Source organism: Arachis hypogaea, chromosome 19, assembly GCF_003086295.3.
Source record: "Arachis hypogaea cultivar Tifrunner chromosome 19, arahy.Tifrunner.gnm2.J5K5, whole genome shotgun sequence".
In the NCBI taxonomy this organism is placed as follows: Eukaryota; Viridiplantae; Streptophyta; class Magnoliopsida; order Fabales; family Fabaceae; genus Arachis; species Arachis hypogaea.
In genome coordinates this window covers 153,711,114-153,730,705 of record NC_092054.1, presented here as the reverse complement: position 1 = coordinate 153,730,705, position 19,592 = coordinate 153,711,114, and the positions used below count along the sequence as shown (strand labels likewise).

At 33.9% G+C, this 19,592-nt stretch overlaps 2 protein-coding genes across 4 annotated transcripts; both read left to right on the top strand.

The window, feature by feature from the left end:
• The first annotated feature begins 141 nt into the window (after positions 1–141).
• LOC112779688 (dihydroorotate dehydrogenase (quinone), mitochondrial) lies at positions 142–5,362 on the top strand. The gene is made up of 11 exons (XM_025824023.3): positions 142–861; positions 1,253–1,335; positions 1,607–1,930; positions 2,145–2,400; positions 3,780–3,860; positions 3,951–4,058; positions 4,131–4,160; positions 4,253–4,390; positions 4,690–4,727; positions 4,874–4,973; positions 5,060–5,362. Exons 1-11 carry the CDS (start codon positions 721–723, stop codon positions 5,132–5,134), a joined length of 1,374 nt encoding a protein of 457 aa, XP_025679808.1. The 5' UTR covers positions 142–720; the 3' UTR covers positions 5,135–5,362.
• A 3,864-nt stretch (positions 5,363–9,226) lies between these two features.
• Positions 9,227–18,933, top strand: LOC112776151 (myosin-1). Of its 3 annotated transcripts, none has more exons than XM_072226949.1 (24): positions 9,227–9,843; positions 10,646–11,034; positions 11,243–11,341; positions 11,475–11,618; positions 11,712–11,862; positions 11,978–12,005; positions 12,335–12,500; positions 12,609–12,672; positions 12,813–12,826; positions 12,913–12,997; positions 13,529–13,632; positions 13,765–13,903; positions 14,394–14,512; positions 14,720–14,872; positions 14,974–15,063; positions 15,470–15,547; positions 15,854–16,012; positions 16,353–16,559; positions 16,715–16,920; positions 17,063–17,198; positions 17,298–17,427; positions 17,516–17,662; positions 17,864–17,931; positions 18,043–18,933. In XM_072226949.1, the coding sequence occupies exons 2-24, from the start codon at positions 10,651–10,653 to the stop codon at positions 18,700–18,702; spliced, it is 3,531 nt and encodes a 1,176-aa protein (XP_072083050.1). In that variant the 5' UTR covers positions 9,227–9,843; positions 10,646–10,650; the 3' UTR covers positions 18,703–18,933. The 3 variants fall into 3 exon arrangements, with proteins under 3 accessions (XP_072083050.1, XP_025675967.1, XP_072083049.1); XM_025820182.3 differs by having other exon boundaries at positions 11,240–11,341; XM_072226948.1 differs by having other exon boundaries at positions 9,539–9,843; positions 10,651–11,034; positions 11,240–11,341.
• Positions 18,934–19,592: the final 659 nt, after the last annotated feature.

The following is a 19,592-nucleotide window of genomic DNA, read 5'->3' as shown; positions in this document are numbered from 1 at the left end:
AACGAAGAGGAAGACGCAGTTTCTTCAGTTGTCAAGTTTTAACGGTCACTCCCATTGAATCTGCTGATGCGGCGGAGAATAGCAGCGGCGCCGCCTATTTCAGCTCATTATTCTTTTCTTTTGGTAATCATTTCAGCTCATTATTGATTAACGTTTCCTCGGATTAGGTTGAGTTGGGCTAGTCTGGGCTATCATTTTAAATTTCTTGGGCTGTAATTTTTTTGTCTAAAATGTTTTAATGGGCTTATCAACCCAGTGGTCTGGCCCATTAAGTTTTTATGACCTATTCTACGACGATCAAAACGAGGTCGTTTGATTAGAAGAAAGGTGCTTTTCCCCTTCGTTTTGTGGTTGAAGTGTTGAACCCAGAGGTTTTAGTTCTGCGTCTTGTAACACACCGCCTCCACTCGCGACGGCAATTACGCCGCCGAATACCGCTTTGCCGCCGCATTCCATTCCCCGAGTTGAAAGTATTGCAGCTACTCTCTCCCGAAATCCACACTTCTCAACCTTCTTAGTAGTATTGCTCTGGGAAGCACGATAGGTTCCATATTATTTCTCTTGTGCTTTCTCACTTACCCTTTTTCGCTTTGGAAGTTTTTCGAAGCGGAAAGGTTGGAACTTTGGGAATCTCTCGCTGTTTCTGCTTACTTTTTTCGTGGATTCTGCTTCTGGACATAGCGTTAAAGTTACGGTTTCTGTAAATTCTTCTTCGAACTCATGGCAGCATGGTCTTCTAGAAAGTTACTGAAAGAGGTTTTGCTCAGAAGGGTTTGTTCGAATCCTCCACTTCCTCGTTTCAGATGCTTCTCTACTTCCGCACCAGAAAGTGCTCCTAAGATCAGTCACCATTCCAAGAAAGTATGCATTTTCTACCTTCTTGTATGCGCACGTGTGCATATATGTTCGTTTACATTGTCATTGCATAAGTGCATTGTCTTGTTGCTATGATGCCTTGCATTTTCATCGTAAAGAATAACTTATGCGATAGAAATTAGGTTGGAAGGTGCCTTATTCGCTTTCCATGCTGCAATAAGCAAACGGTGTGCATGTTGTTGGGGGTGAGCTCACATGTTAATAAATTAGTGCAAAAATATTTGTGGGGAAAACGAGCAATTTGTTTATTTTGTGATTGAGTTCGTAGTAAAATACATTTTTATTATTATTATTATTTGTATCAGTATTTAATTATACATTATACTATGTTGACATCTGAGGTCATTTACTTACCAGTGATTACTTTGAATAACAGGGAAGGTTGTTGACAGGTGCCACCATAGGCATAGTTATAGCTGGTGGAGCTTATGTGAGTACTGTGGATGAAGCTACTTTCTGGTACTTCATTTGGGAGTTTGACTGCTGTATGCATTTTGTTTTGCATCTTTAATCAGCATCTGGTATTAATATGTTGTATTGCATTTTTTTAAGGAAATAAACTGGCTATGCTTTAAACAATTCTTATCAGCTGGGAATGTGTTCTGCATACTTTCTTATACGAAGTGTAAAGGTTTTTCTCTAGATATAGGTGTCTGATAATGCACGATTTGGAATTGAATTGTATAATTCCTACATGAACAATGATGATCCAGATTTATCTTCTTTGCAGTGGATGGTTATTCTCAGCAACAAAACTTGTGAATCCTTTTTTTGCTTTGTTGGACGCGGAGTTTGCACACACACTAGCTGTTTCAGCTGCAGCTCGTGGTTGGGTTCCAAGAGAGAAGAGGGTTGACCCCCCAATCATAGGGCTAGAGGTTTGGGGAAGGAAGTTCTCCAACCCTGTAGGGCTTGCTGCAGGTTTTGATAAAAATGCTGAGGCTGTGGATGGATTACTTGGTATGGGCTTTGGCTTTGTGGAGGTTGGCTCCGTTACTCCTGTCCCACAGGATGGTAATCCGAAGCCTCGAATTTTTAGGTTGCGACAAGAAGGGTAAGAGTTTGTATTTTTTTTTCTTTCCTCTGCTGCAGATGAATAATTTATATAGGATTTTTTTTTTTCGTTGTTTAATTTTTCTAGTCTCTTTAGAATGTAGAAGAAATTTGTGATCATTCAAGATTTAGAAGTTTTACTTTTCATATGATGGATTTTTGGATTGTCTGTTAATTATCTATGTTTCTCTAATAATGGTAATTTAAATGTGCAGTGCTATTATAAATAGATGTGGCTTTAATAGTCAAGGAATTGTTGCTGTTGCAAAGCGCCTGGGTGCTCAGCATGGTAAGAGGAAGTTAGATGAAACTTCATCTAGTTCACGTACATCCAATAATGATGTCAAACATGGTGGGAAAGCTGGCCCTGGTATTCTTGGTGTCAATCTTGGAAAGAACAAGACAAGTGAAGATGCTGCAGCAGACTATGTTCAAGGGGTTCATACACTGTCTCAGTATGCTGATTACTTGGTAAGCATTCTTTTTCTTATATGCCTAAAGAAAGGAAAGATGTAAAACTTAAATGACACAATCCCATCTCCATACGATTGAGTGCTGATTATATGTATACATACACTTCTTTAATTCCTAACATATATACTTGGTAAATTAGTTTGTGCAGTTTGATAAGTGCAGTCTATGTAATTAGAAGTTTAGTTAGTATCTATTCTTGTTTGTTGGGTCGACATGAATCTGTGCAATTTTACCCCCTTTTTTTTATTTATAAAGAGTAAATGATTAAATTAGTCCCTAAAAAATCACTCGTTTTTTAAATTGGTCCCTAGAAAATTTTTTTAATTAAATTCGTCTTTTAAAGATTTTAAATTAATCATGTTACTCTTTCCGTCGCTTTGTTTGTTGATGGTGTCAAAATTTGCTAATGTGACATATTAAATGACACCCCAACACACCTAAAAGTCTTAGTTGACTATTAATATGATTAATTTATGAAATCAGATAAAATCAACTCCAAATTGAGAAATTCCAATGCCTCAAGTTCTCTCTACAATTAGGTTTTGATTTGACCTAATTTCATAAACTTATTATGTTAATAGTCAATTAAGACTCTTAGGTGTGTGTTGGAGTATTACTTAATGTGTCACATTAGCAAATTTTGACACCATTAACAAACAAAGTGACAGAAGGACTAATATGACTAATTTGAAATCTTTAAAGGACGAATTTGATTAAAAAAGTCTTTCGGGGACCAATTTAAAGAACGAATGATCTTTCAGAGACTAATTTAACCATTTACTCTATTTATAAAAATAAAATTATTGCTATCCTGCACTTTGCATATTGTGATCATGTCTGAAGTGTGGGCACACACCTACTAACTATAGAGTTACAATAAACTTTGTAGTGTCTGGTGCAACATGACAATAGCTTCATGTGTTCAGAGAAAGCCTTATGAGCTTTGATTAATGTTTCTCACACTTTGAAATTCCCATGCATTCAAATATTCAATTTGACTGCCTGGACCATAAGATTATGTTTTTGAGCTTCTCTTTGATGCTATACACATGGTTGTTTCAAGCATGTTTTCATCTTAATAACTTCTTATAAAGGATGAATATTTATCAATTCAACCATTGAATTATCACTATATATTGGACATCAATAAAAGTATGATCAAATTATTCTCTTTACACACATCAATAAAGACATAATGCATAAACAGGTGCTGGAAAAAAAAATTCGATAGAAAGTTATTTAGTGGCTTAACATTTGTTTAACTTACTCCAGCGTACATATTTGTACATATGAATGTGCATCCAAATGGTATATTGCAAACTGTTGAGACGAAAGCCTTGTAACGTCTACTGTTTAATGATTTAATCCTTTCCTAGGTGATTAATGTTTCGTCACCCAATACTCCTGGCTTGCGCATGCTTCAAGGAAGAAAGCAATTGAAGGATCTTGTGAAGAAGGTAGAAACTAAAATGTGATGATTTCTTGTTCTGTTTCTTGTCTTGCATAATTGTGAGATTGATTCTGGCCAATTTTCCTTTCTTGCGAAGATTCAAGCTGCTCGTGATGAAATGCAATGGGGTGATGAGGGTCCACCTCCGTTGCTGGTAAAAATTGCTCCAGATTTGTCAAAAGACGACCTTGAAGACATTGCTGCAGTAAGTCTGAATATTAATTTATTCTCCTATCTTCATCATATGCTGTATTAATGGCTAATACTTTGGTTACAGGTTGCTGTGGCCCTTAACTTGGATGGACTGGTATGTCTATACTCTTTGGTACTCTCAATTGTCAAACTTGAGAACGATGCAATCTTAAGTTGTGCTTAGTTTCATTTGTTTATTGTGTCAAGATTATATCAAATACAACCATTTCCAGACCAGATACTGTCAGTAGCAATCCATTAGCTTCAGAAGCTGGTGGGTTGAGTGGGAAGCCTCTTTTTGATCTCTCTACCAATATCTTGAAGCAGATGTATATCTTAACACGGGTATGCTTTTTGTTTTTTCGTTGTGATTTGTAAACAGAACTACTATAATAGTTGGTTTAGAGCACCAAGTCCTATATCTCCAGTTCATTCTAGCATACCTAAGGATGGTTCCTCTAATATAAAAATCTCACATCACTTGTTATGCATTGATTTTGACCAATTTATTAAGTTGGTGGAGCTAATTATATAGGATTCAGGAGCATCTAATCAGTTGTTGTGATCTGTCATTTTTACATGACAAGATCCATTCCCTTGGCATCAGTTGTCATTAATAATTGTCAATTTTTAATGTAAATCAGGGCAAGATTCCTTTGATTGGCTGTGGGGGCATTAGCAGGTAAAACTGCACGTTTCTCCTCTACTTCATGTGTATAGTTTGGTTTCTAGCTACCTACCTACCTACCTGTTATAAGTATTCTTTTTATGATTTAAAATTGGAAATAAATTATACAATAATTTCTCATAAGTTTTGGTATCAATTAGTGGTGAGGATGCATACAAGAAAATAAGATCTGGAGCAACTCTTGTTCAGCTATATACTGCTTTTGCTTATGGGGGACCTGCACTTATTCCACAAATGAAGGTATTAAAAGTTGCACATGTTCAAGATTGTGGTTGGTTGAAGGCCCTAATTCACCAAAATTCTCATTCTTACTTGATTGGTTTTAGGCTGAGTTAGCTGAATGCTTGGAAAGAGATGGTTTCAAGTCCATTCTTGAAGCAGTTGGTGCAGACTGCAGGTGACTTGCTATCCACGTCTAAAGTTGTATCAATGTTCCTTTTCTTTTTCGACAATACCAAAGATGCAAAATCAATTTGCATTTTCTCCTCCCTTTTTTTGCATTACACATGATGCTAAATTATTATGCATTGTTATTTTATTGGGTCTGGCAGTTTGTGTGCACATGTTGTGACCTGTAAAAGCAAGGGTTGTGAGATAATTCGGGAAAAATAATATTTGATTTTCGGCTATTTATTGTTTCACAATAAACCGCCAAATGGCAACCCTCCATAATATGCCTTTTAATATTTTCTGATAATATATAACATGCATGTGTTCATGTATGACATCCATATGAGACACTAGATCAGATCAAAATCTCTACAACTTAGAAAGAAAAGGTCTTAGACAAACTCCGATGAAATGAACTCTAAGAATCCTTTTTCAGAAAAGGCGTATATTCCAGGAATTAATTAATTTGTATGTATTCAATGATGAAGATATTTGTTACATGTACAAACTTTTTAACTCTTTTGTAGCTGATTCTCTCTTTCCTATGGTTAGATAGAATATGAGATTCAAATTAATTGAACACATCCTATTAGCTCGGTGAATAATAAAGAGCGAGTTGAAAAAAGGCACTTCTAATCAAACAAATCATATTGGATATTTTTATCTTTTGTCTATTAAAAAAATTAAGGTTATGAATATATTCATTGTAGATCAAAGTTTCGTTTATTATTGTATGCACAAATTAATATTCGAATTTTAGATATTTATTTAAGTGGATAAGTGAGTTAATTATTTGACTAACTCAAATTGATTGATTACGAATGTTATAGACAATTCAAGGTAGGTCAGAAGGGGTTCTAGCCCAGCCCAATTATCTAAATTAGGGTTTGGGATTGGGAATAGGACATGAGAAGGGGACAACATAATTGCATAACACCTTAATTTGCCGGCCCTTTTCTTAAAGTTTTGGAGACTCAATCAGGTGGTGAGTCCTCACCCTTCCCAACTTTTGCTACCTACCTTCGTGCCATTGATCAGATCCAAATCCGACAGTGCCAATTCTAAACAGGTTCATGCAACTTTTACTCCCTCCACCACTACCTCAATCCTTGGAAGAACAGATTTTTATTTATAGAAATTGTCAAATGGTACATATATATTGCAAAAAAAACAATATATATATATATATATATATATATATATATATATATATATATATATATATATATATATTAGATCTACATCTAAAAAATAGATAAGTATTTCTTATGTTAAAATATAAACTGAAAAAAAAAAAACATAATATTCGATGATAAAAAATCTTAAATATTGAAAACAGAGACAATTATAAATTTCTTGGATTTTTAAATTTATACAAATATGTTGTCACACAGTCAATACCTTTTCTATTTGTTAAGTCCAATCCAATCATTCAAACATTATATTACTGTCACAACAAAGCTACCCTCAACCCTCATCTTTCTTACCCTTATGTCAACATTCACCTTTTTCTTACGTCTCCCCTCACATGTCCCTTCCCTTCAGTAGTCACCTACAGTTTTTGACAGCATCTGTTATAAGGCTTTTCTTTTAGAAATCTGTTCCAAGGTTAAAGAAATATATTTCAAGGAGTTAAATTCTAAGGAATATTGTCTTCGAGAATATTATAGTTAAGTATTAAAAAAGAATTTGTTTATTAGTATTACAAATAATTAGGAATTGTTTTTAATATTTTCAATAATAAATTAGAATACGTTTGTTTTATTGTATATATTTTTGAGAATATATTTTAATTTTTCAAAATAATTTCAATACCGAAAAAAAGAAGAGCTTTTTTCATAAGAAACATAATAATTGAGGATATGTTTTAATTTTTTATTTCTTTGACATAGGAATATCAAATACTATTTTTTTATATAGAAATAAAATTTTATATTTTGAAAAAAAAATCCTCATGAAGGAATTAGATTGTAAAACTTCGAACAATCATCTAAATAATATATTTGTATGAAGAGAAAAAAAAAGTTTCATTGAATCAAAATGTCGACTTAAACAAAATTTAAGTACTTTTATCAATAATAATTGAAGTAGATATTTTGATTTTGGTTGATTGATTGATTCTCGTCTGTGGATTAGGATGGTAAGTTCAAGCAGTTTTTATTTATGAAAGACATTGTCATATTTATTGATAGCACAAAGAAAGTGGAATTAGTGGATTGCATTTCAAAATCAAAGTGTGTTCAAATCAATTAGGTACCAATTGAGCTTCACTCTCTTTCATTCTTCTCTGACACTGAAAAAAAAGTTGCAAGGTCTTGATTCATTTGTTAATCTTTAAAAAGCTATTTTGAAAGCTACATTATATGCTACTTTCTGCTTTTGTTATTGTATTATCACCCTTCAAGTGTATACTTTTGATTAATTTAGTTGTTAATGTAGATTTTTCGTTGTACTAGAGAGTCATAATGTCTTGCGGAGAATAAGTCCTTCATGTTTGACTTATTACTATTACTAACAAATTTGCATTAAAAATTCATTTGAGTTATGTACACAGATACGTAGCTATTTCAACTACACTACACTCGCACAGTAACGTAACGTTCAATGTACAATTTTAGCATTGTTTGACTTATTTTGAGGATTAAACTCCATTTGAATATTGTTTTAGAACGATAAAAGATAAGATTAATAATAATATTTAAAATTTCTGTCTTATATTTAGTATACCGCAAAATACGATAGTATTTTAAGGGATTATTTAAAATCAATAAGGTGTGGGTCTAAATGTGAGGTCCTGACTTTTTTAAGTGAAGGTGAATGTTTGGACTTGTTCATCAGAAGGGTGAAGTTATTCTAATGTCTTTAAGAGAACGATAGCAATGAACTCGATGCTTAAGTTTAAAAGAATTTTACGCAGCTTTAAGTTGATTAGAAATTAAAGAAATATTTAGATCAAATAAAATATTTATAGAAATAGGATGATAACTTATCCATTACTTCTTAAAGTCCTGTGATTTATAATAGTGGGTAGTTAATTTCTTATTATTAGAAAAATCATTTCACAGTTGTATGGATATCGGTAACAACATGATAAGTTCTTACTTACTATGCAAATCGGATTAAAAACGACTTAAGAAATGGGGATAAGTTAACTCATGTAGATCTATTGAATCTTTTTAGAATATTTTGTAGAATTAGACTAATTTATTTAGACCATAACTTTATCTTTTGGGTTATAGCATGAATAAATAGAAATATAATTTTTTTTCATATCTTTATCTTATTATTTTATATTTTTATTCTAAAATGATATACAAACAGAGATAAAAAATAGATACTAAATTAAATTTCTCTCACATTATCATGAAATATGAATTAGGTTGTTGAAAATCAAAACTACTTTCTATATGCAAATTTTTTAAATACACATTTTCCTAAATGGTATAAAATAAAAGAAAAAGAAGAAATTTTTACATGATTTATCGTACAAGCTATTAGTAGTAATCTTATTACTTAATTGATATATATTTTGGATATATTTGATATTTGATAGCAAAAGCGCAGTTGTATCATGTATGTTGTTTTGGCAGCAAGCAACATAGTGGGTATCCCTACCTTATGGAAAAATGTTAATGATGTGAGACTCAACAACTAACGAATTATTGGTTCAATTTTGACATAGAAGAAACTCTACGACGCCATTTATTGATATTGATTAATTAAATTAAGAAAATGATATTATTTGTTAATTTTCCAACATCCAATTGATTACGTACGCACTGAATGGTGAATGGAACACCGTCAAGTCACAACCATGTTTAAATTCCCAAAATCACCAGCATTAGTTGCCAGAAGTGGCAACATGGTGAGGGGTAGTTTCGTCAACAGAGCAAACACTTGGCTCCAACAAAACGGTGTGGCAGAATTTTCTTTTCAAATTCGGTTGGCAAAGAAAAACGCGGAACGCAAAAAAATTTAAAATTTAAAATTTCAAAAATTTATGTGACCGGACAACAATTGAAATGGTCAGGACCTCAGGCCAGCTTATGGTCCAAAATTAGACACAAAATAAATATACAGAATATGGTCAGAGAATAAAACATACTAAAATCAAAATCTACTTCTTAGTTCTAGTAACATTAACAATGTCTCGTCACAATTAATTTGCTGAAATAAATATTCAATTAATTTTAGAGTGCTACATAATATTTTTTTAAATGTTTTAGATTTATCAGCAGATATAGAAATATTTACGAATAATAAAATAATGTTTTTTATATTATATTGGATTTAAATTCTAAAATATTGTTAAAAACTTAAAATTAGAACTAATCTCCGTCGTTGAGTTATTATTACTTTAAGCATGGAAGATTGAAAAAAAGCAAAAAGAGAAAAAAAGCTGCTTCTTTCATACCACAAATCACACACTTCACAAAGACATAAACTCTTTTGATTTTGGATTTGGATGCTTCCTTCTATTTTCCTTAGCATCCAAACATTCCCTTCTTCATCCTCTGAACGCATTTAGTTCAGATTCTTCTTCGTCTTCTTCTTTACTGAGTTACCGAGTTCTGACTCGTTCAATGCTCAACCAGAAGACTTGTTCAACCTCGGCGACGTTCTGCAAGATCTTAGCTTAATCCTTCTTCGATAACATCACGGAGCGCTTCTTCACTTGCCTTCGGACTTCGATCGTAGCTTCATCTTACTCTTCTCTGAGGTAAGTGGATCTGCTTTGGAAAACTAAAACTCAAGATAATTCGGTGATTATGTGCTTTTGATTCTTCGTTTTGAGCTTCTTCAGCTTGATTAGACTATAATGAGCAGGAACGGATGATTAATGTTTGTAGGGATATGTTGATTTTTTTCAGTTTTTGAATTCTACTCGAGGAATTTCAACTTAGATGATAGCTATGTGTGTTCTAGTTCTCTGTTTGAAATTTTCAATGCTTGTGGAGTTTACTTTCTTAGAGATGGATGTTGAAGTAGAACTAAAGATCTGTTTCTGCGAATGTTGCAGCATTCTCTCTTTTTTTTTTCTTTTTAATTTCATAAGAGGGAAAAAAAAGGAAAAAAAAAAGCGTGAATAGTGAAGGTATTTTTTCAAAGGTGAATGAATTTGACGGAACAGATCGAGAATGTTTAGGTTCCATTACCGCAAAAGATGGTGTATGCTTAAGGGAATAAGGGTCCTTACTCTTAGGTTAGGCTAAGTGGGGTTGTGCCTGTTGTGTGAGGTTCATGAATCGTGTTTTATTGAATTTTACAGCTTGGAATGAGGTTCTACGTGTCATTGAACACTTTAAGCCTGGAGCACTAGACAGTAGAGTCTGTATCTTAAGCTATGGTCCCCTCCATTATATGCTTATCTGATTAAGTCATTCTATGGGGCCTTCTCCTAAAGTTTGAGAGGTCCATTTGTTTAAAAAGTTAACTCCTTTCTTTTTGAAATAATATCTCTCTTTTTGCCAATTGCAATTGCTTATGGTAACCTTTATTGGTTGTGTATGAACTCTTTAAAGGGAAGATGTCTAGAACATCCAGTGTCCCACCTGCCTTCCAATCTATCAAGTCATTGCCTCCCGACTTCAAAGTTGCCAATAATCTGAACGGTGGTCTTTCAAGCAAGAATGGAGATGTTAGATTGAGAAGCGGTGATCCAGTTCGATCAAGTAGTCCTGCAAATGGTGCACTAGTAGTGGAGGTTTCTAAGGAAGTTCACAACTGTGCTAGCAACATGGATGTTTTCGATGAGGATTCGCCTTATAGTGGACAGGTTAGGTTGTTAGAAGAAGACAGGCCATCAAATGGGGATGAAGACTCAGAATCTGTTCCTTTGCCCCTCTCCTCAAATTCTACATCCACTAGAGAAAGCAGGTGGTGTGATACAACTCCTTATGCTTCAAAGAAGGTACTCCTGGATTCAAATTTTAATTTCACTCTGCTTCTAGGCTTTGAAATCAGTTTATGATAACTGTGATGCAATTATTTAGTTGGATAACTGATGTAATTATTGAGTTCAAGAGATTGAGTTTTTCTGTTCTCATTATTAGTAAGACATGGATAGTTCAGAATTTTCTATTTCTTTCCCTTACTTCTGAAGTTCGTTATTTCAGAAGGTTCAGTGTTGGCTTCAACTTTCAAATGGGAATTGGGAGCTAGTGAAGATAATAAGATCTTCTGGAACTGAGTCTGTTGTTTCACTGCCTGATGGGAAAGTAAGATATGATCTAGAATTACGACAGTACACAGTGATGTTTGTTCCATCTAGCTGGACTCAGTGAGACAACTGGGAAATGCTCTTTTTTGGTCTGATTAACTAACTTCAATATTTAACATTGTTAATCATAGGTTTTAAAGGTACACGATGAAAGCTTAGTATCAGCAAACCCTGATATTCTTGATGGAGTGGATGACCTCATGCAACTTAGTTATTTAAACGAACCTTCAGTCTTATACAACTTACAATATAGATACAACCAGAATATGATCTATGTAAGTCTTTATATTGCTGATTTTTTCCCCTCATCAATTTGCTTCCTTATCATAAGTCATAACAGCTTTATGGGCATATCTTGTACAATTCAGACAAAAGCAGGGCCTGTTTTGGTTGCCATAAATCCCTTCAAGAAAGTTCCTCTGTATGGTAATGATTATATTGAAGCCTACAAGCGTAAAAGAATTGAAAGCCCTCATGTGTATGCCATTACTGACACAGCCATCCGAGAAATGATACGGGGTAACCTTTTCTTTTCTTATCTTTTACATGTATGCATGAAGTTTTCGAATTTATGACCACTTACACCTTTTATTTGAGCAAATCCTTACTCTGGCTCTTTTTTTTTCTTCTCCAGATGAAGTAAATCAATCTATAATTATAAGGTCAGTCTTCTTTTTATGAATTCTCCTTTTATGAGGAAGTTATCATTATTGGTTCAATCTAAGTTTAATCTTCTTGTTACTTGTGCAAGTAATGCTTGAATATTGGTTTTAAGTCTTACACAAGATTAAAAGGGTCACACAGTGACTCCATGCTTTTACTGCTCTAGAAAAGTATTAGTTAGGGATAAGCTTCTCATTGCTGAAGTCTTGATACATTGGCCGAAGGAAGATACTTCTACATTCTGCATGAACTTGGATTTCTGAAATATTGTGCCCCTTAACACATTTGAATTAGGACCAATAATAATTCTCATCATCTACATATTCAGTGGCGAGAGTGGAGCAGGGAAGACTGAGACAGCAAAGATAGCAATGCAGTACTTAGCTGCCCTTGGTGGTGGAAGTGGAATAGAGTATGAGATATTGAAGACTAATCCAATACTAGAAGCTTTTGGTAATGGAAAAACATTGAGAAATGACAACTCAAGTCGTTTTGTAAGATTCCTCATTAATCATAGCAGTTCTTTCAGTTGGTCGTTCTTGAGACTTTTGATCTCATATTTGATGCTAAATTATCTCTTAATTCGGTCGAATTTGTCACAGGGGAAGCTCATTGAGATTCACTTCAGTGAAACTGGAAAAATATGTGGTGCTAATATCCAAACATGTAAGTCTACTACTTAATTGTGACTGAAGCTACATTTCTTTACTTCCATTATAAGTTTTTAACAAAAGAGTTGAAAATGTTTGCATCTATGTGCTGACTGTTGATCTGTGGTGCTCTTGGCATGATCATACCATAAACAGTTCTTCTGGAAAAGGTAATCATTCTTCTGAGCTAGTTTTCTGTCTCAATTTCTGTTCATACTACATCAAGACACCTTAATTTTATTTGATATTTGAACAGTCTAGAGTTGTCCAATGCAATGAAGGTGAAAGGTCCTATCATATATTTTATCAGCTATGTGCTGGGGCGCCACCATCTCTAAGGGGTAATTGACTAATTGGGCTTTTCTATCTTAATTTTATTTGATATTTGAACATATTTGCTGCATATGATGTATAGTTGTTCATTCTCTGTTATCTAGGCTTTTTATTTGAGGATAACCATGAAAACTATATGATTTCTTTATTCTGAGTTTCTTGGTCACCATTTATTCTCACAGTAATTATCCATGTTTGGGCAGTATTTTGAGATCCATTTTCACCTATGTCTAGGACTCTAGGCTGATCTAGAATTGATTCTCAAGTGATACCTGTTTTTCCTGATTTTCTTTGATGAATAAAGTTGTTTTGATGTTTGATGCATGCAATTATCTTCTTCCCTTTTTTTCCTATGGAAATTCATTATGTAAGCCCAATGAGCATGTAGTTCTCCTTTAGTGTTTTATTGCTGGGGATATTTTATGTAGTGTTTAATTTTTTATGGTAGTTTAAGCTTTTTGTACTTGTTTGTGTCTTCTAAGTAACCAAATAAGTGCTGTGTTATTATTTATTTTCTGATATTTGATGTTATGACTCAGAGAAGCTAAATCTAAGAAGTGCTGAAGAATACAAATATCTTAGGCAGAGCAATTGTTACTCAATTGTTGGTGTTAATGATGCAGAAGAATTTCGCATAGTCGTGGTATGCATTTCCACTGTTTATGGAGTATATGCTTCCATATAGTTTTTTTTCCTTCTGCTTTGACTGATGGATTGCATTTGAAACTATTGCTTGACATGCAGAGTACTTACTTATGCTGTTACTGATTTCCAGGAAGCACTGGATGTTGTCCATATTAGCAAAGAAGACCAGGAGAGTGTATTTGCAATGCTTGCTGCGGTATTATGGTTAGGAAATGTATCGTTTACAGTGATTGATAATGAAAATCATGTTCAAGCTGTTGAAGATGAGGGTAAGAAATTTCCAGATGTCTACAGATTGAATTTACTAGATAGAATGTTTTCTGTGCGATAGATTTCAGATTATAAAAGCATATCTGTTTGGCTATCTTTTAATATGTGAACACTTTTGGAAGATCCTCTCTTCTGTGAAAGCATTGAAATTAGCAGGAGAAAATTAACCTAAATCTACAAGTTACATTACTGCATTTTTTCACTGTGAATGTCCCTGGATTAAGAAAACTTTCCTGTTAACTTTTGTTTTTTTTTTTTTTTTGGGGGGGGGGGGGTGTAAAGATGTTTTCTATTAATTTTTATTGGTGCACTTATGATGGAAACTTGGAAGAATATGACAGAAGTTCAACTCGAATAATTTTCATTTTGTATAATTGTAATATGCATACGGGCATAGGTTTCGACCATATCAATATTTCGTTTGCTTTCCTGTGTTATAAATTAATCAATATCTTACTTGAAGATTAATTTGTTTCCTGCTTTTTGAAGGGCTGTTCAGCGTTGCCAAGTTGATTGGCTGTGACATTGAAGATCTCAAGTTTACATTAACAACTCGCAAAATGAAAGTTGGTAATGATAATATTGTCCAAAAGTTGAAACTTTCTCAGGTAATATAAGTACTGTGTTGACATTAACCTTTATTTGTAACTATTGAAAATATCAATTTCATGTGAGGCAACATCTTCTGATTATGAATGTGTTTTGTATTTCTGAATGAGTATATGCCAATTTTTGTCAATCAGCATTAATGTTCCTGCATAAATTGGCAACATTGTATTAAGCTTGTCTTAAATGTAAGATGTTTTATGGTGTAGGCTATTGATGCAAGAGATGCTTTGGCGAAGTCAATATATTCCTGTTTGTTTGATTGGATAGTTGAACAAATAAACAAATCTCTTGCTGTTGGTAAAAGACGCACAGGCAGATCAATAAGTATTCTAGATATCTATGGCTTTGAATCATTCAATGTATGATTATACTTTCCTTTCCTCTCCTCTTCTCTCTCTCTCTATCTGGTAATTATCCTGTTTGAAATGTTCTCCGTTCATGTTGTGTATTTTATATGCAGAGGAACAGTTTTGAGCAGTTCTGCATAAATTATGCTAATGAGAGATTACAGCAACACTTCAATCGTCATTTGTTTAAGTTAGAACAAGAGGTACGCGTCACATAGAAATGACTGCTAAACAAAACCACAATGGATAATGATGTTTTCATATCAATTCTAAATTAAAAAACAAAACCATTCTGGGGTCCTAGTTCATCTTGATTTCTCCCTGATTTTGTTACTTTAGATTTTTGGTCTTCTCTACTGGATTTTGCTTTGGGTCTTTGCCTTAATTTAGTCCAATAATCCTATACTGAATCATCTTTGATTGTCTTATTGGTATTACTTTTGAAGCAGTGGGGACTTATTTCCTACTATTTTTTAAGTTATAATATTGAACCACTTAAAAGTATTTTATTAAACCTTATATATATATATATAAAAGAACAAGGAAAAAAAAAAAACTGTTGCTCACCTCTTGTAGTTGAAATAAAAATTGTTTGCAACCTTGTTTCAGGAATATATACAAGATGGGATTGATTGGGCTAAAGTTGAATTTGAAGATAACCAAGATTGCCTTAATCTTTTTGAAAAGGTACATATCTTCCTTGCCCATTTTTTCTCTGTAATATTCTGTAGTGTTTGATATTCATATTATGGAGGATAAGATTGAACCATGCTAAATCCTAATAAAAGTGAGCAAATCTATTGGACAAAGCAGGGCAAATTGTGTTCCTTAATAATAACGATTAAGAAAGTAATCTGTATTGTTTTGACAGCAATAGTCTGCCTGTCTGTGTGTGTGTGTGTTCTGGATGAAATTTGGTGTTGCTAATATATTTCTATTCTTTGTTGTGGAAATTTGCCATATCTGATTAGAAAACTCCTTGTTTGTGTATAGAAACCATTGGGCTTACTATCCCTGTTGGATGAAGAGTCCACATTCCCAAATGGCACAGATTTAACATTTGCCAACAAGCTTAAGCAACATTTGAATTCTAATTCTTGTTTCAAAGGAGAACGAGACAAGGCCTTTACCGTATGTCATTATGCAGGGGAGGTATTAATCTGTTCATATTCGTTTAATTTTACATTAGTTCTATTTTATATCAAGTGCTTGTGTATTTCCTTAATCCGAATATGTTAATGAGATTTTGAATGGAACTTGCGACTGCATGCAATTTGATATTCTACTGCGATTTTTTATTATGATGCTATTTGATGGATTATACATTTATGCTAGTAGTAATTAATCATAAATTTTTATTGAACCTTTCATATTTAATAAATTTTAAACTCTGACGTATTATACTTTTTCTTATAAGCAGAGAGGTTTGCTTATTGGTTAAAGTTTCACATCCTACCTGACTATTTGATAATGTCACCTGTTTTTTCCTCAGGTAATTTATGATACAACTGGATTCCTGGAGAAGAACAGAGACTTGTTGCACTTGGATTCCATCCAACTTCTCTCCTCAAGTACATGTCATCTTCCTCAGAAATTTGCGACCCAAATGCTTACTCAGACTGAGAAGCCTGCAGTTGGTCCCTTACACAAGTCAGGTGGAGCAGATTCCCAAAAGCTAAGTGTTGCCACAAAATTCAAGGTACAGAACTTAATTATGTTCTCCTAAACAAAACTTATGATGGCATGATGAAATTCAAACTATGCATTAGCACCTTAAATTTTCAGTTTCTATTTTTAGGTTAAGATATTTATCTTGCTTCAATCAAACTTCAAAATCTTTCTGTTGGCATCCAGGGACAACTATTCCAACTGATGCAACGTTTAGAGAGCACTACACCACATTTTATCCGCTGCATTAAACCTAATAACCTCCAATCACCTGGATTATACGAGCAAGGCCTCGTACTGCAGCAGCTGAGATGTTGTGGGGTCCTGGAAGTAGTTCGAATATCTAGATCAGGCTTTCCCACTAGAATGTCCCACCAAAAGTTTGCCAGAAGGTATATAGAGAAAGACATCTTTTAATTAACATCTGCCCCCTTCCCAAATCTCACCCCACACCCCCTTATCCATAGATGATTTTTGCATCAGATATGGTTTTCTTCTAACCCGTATCTTGTTGACTTGGGAATGGTGTATCAGATATGGTTTTCTTCTCCTTGAAAATGTTGCATCTCAAGATCCACTTAGCGTTTCTGTTGCAATTCTTCATCAGTTTAACATTTTGCCAGAAATGTATCAAGTTGGTTACACAAAACTATTTTTCAGAACAGGACAGGTAAAGAGATGTCTACATTCTACATGAGTTTTTAAACTTCATTTAATCCTCATCTTTGAACTGGTTACTAATACTATGCTTCTTTGACCACTATTGCAGGTTGGAGTGCTTGAAGATACTAGAAATCGTACGCTCCATGGAATTTTGCGTGTGCAAAGTTGCTTCAGGGGTTACCAAGCTCGTTTGTACCGCAAAAATCTTTGGAGATCAATCACTACTCTTCAATCATGTATTTCCTTTTTCCCCTTCTAATATTTTCAGCATTTCATATTCCTTGAGGCTTATAACAGATGGAGACATTGTTACTGTTCATGCAGTTATTAGGGGAGAGAAAAGCAGAAAGGAATATGCAGCTTCAGTGCACAGACATAGAGCTGCTGTGGTTATACAAAAGAAGACGAAAACAATATTGGCGAGAAACAGATTGAAGACTACCATTGATGCTGCAGTTGTCATACAATCATGTAAGTACACGTATGTTGCTAGGATGTTGAAAGTGGTGCTTGTAAAATCTCACCACCACCAAAGATTTTCAAAACTCATGAAATCAAATATTTAAGTGTGCAAAGCAGCAATGGACATGAGTTACATAGTTAGCAGACATTTTGTACGAGTTTGCTTATTAAAAAATTCTGTACGAGTTTTAATTTTGCTATATTTTGCAGTTATCCGTGGTTGGTTAGTCAGAAGATGCTCAGGGGATCTAAGTTTACTGAAATCTGGAGGCACAAAGGTATTTTCTCTTCTAATTTTAGGAACATTTCAAAATGATGCTATCATGGAATTTTATTGTGAAATCTTACTTTGTGAATTATGATGCTTACAATGATGAATTACAAAACAGACTAATGAGTCAGATGAGGTTCTGGTGAAGTCATCTTTCCTAGCTGAATTACAACGCCGGGTACTTAAAGCTGAAGCTGCCCTCAGAGAGAAAGAAGAGGAAAATGACATCCTACAACAACGTCTTCAACAGTATGATAACAGATGGTCTGAATATGAATTGAAGATGAAATCCATGGAAGAAGTGTGGCAGAAACAAATGAGATCCCTACAATCTAGCCTATCCATTGCAAAGAAGAGTCTTGCTATGGATGATTCTGAAAGGAATTCAGATGCATCTGTTAATGCAAGTGATGACAGGGATTATAGCTGGGATATGGGAGGTAATCATAGGCGCCAAGAAAGCAATGGAACAAGATCAATGAGTGCTGGTTTAAGTGTTATAAGCCGGTTGGCTGAAGAATTCGAGCAGAGGAGTCAAGTTTTTGGTGATGATGCAAAGTTCTTGGTTGAAGTAAAATCTGGCCAAGTTGAAGCCAGTTTGAACCCAGACAAAGAACTTAGGAGATTAAAGCAGATGTTTGAAGCTTGGAAGAAGGATTATGGAGCAAGACTGAGGGAAACAAAGGTCATTTTGAATAAGCTTGGAAGTGAAGATGGGTCAATTGAGAAAGCCAAGAAGAAATGGTGGGGAAGAAGGAATAGCACAAGGATGAATTGATTTATTTTTCTTCTAAATATATATAATATAATCTGAAAGTGAGGAAAATACAATAGGAAATATAAAATAGGTGTAATTGGGTTGGCTGTTGCTACTTGCTAGCCACCTTTTTTATTTATCAAAAATTTCGGCATACATACAAGCTTGTGAGTTGTGATTTGTGTATATCATTCCCTCCTTTTTGGTATGTCAATTGCATCTATATCAGAATTTCTTTTGTTGTGGCTTAAATATTGATGGTAATGCTAGAAGGTGAGAAGGGGGTTGAATTAAGTTGATTTTAGAAAATAAGTTCTTTTAGCAGTTTTTTTGCAGAAGCAGATTATGTAGGAGATTTTTTTTTTGTTTCTAAAACTAGAACAGAGTAAGGAACAAGAGAATGAGGTAAGCATGTATCCTGCTTCGATTTTTTTGTGCCATGAAACTTACATCTTGTTTTCATTACAATCATGGTGGAATTTTCACTATGATCAAACTGATTATATATACCAATACCAATGAATTATAACCTAATTTATCTAGTATCAAACTCTAAGCTTCTATCTAAGCCTAGCTACAACCAAGTGTTGTCTCAACTTGGCAAAGGAAAACCCACTAATTCAATCAGTCACCAAGTATTATCCCAACTTGGTAAGGAGAACTAATCCTATTTCATCAAATAACAAATACATAGAAATTTTCTTTGCCTTTTTCAATGCATTTCTCTTGTCTCTTTTTCTCTCATGGTTTTTCCAATTTTCTCCTCACCATAATGTGCCTCTTTCTCAATTACAGAAAGATGAAGATTAGATAGCCATAACACTGAAATTTCAAATGAAGCACAAAATTGAAAGAAAATGTTTCAGCTCAAGAGTATGAGATGATGCTCAAGTGTCACTTTATTTTCCTTG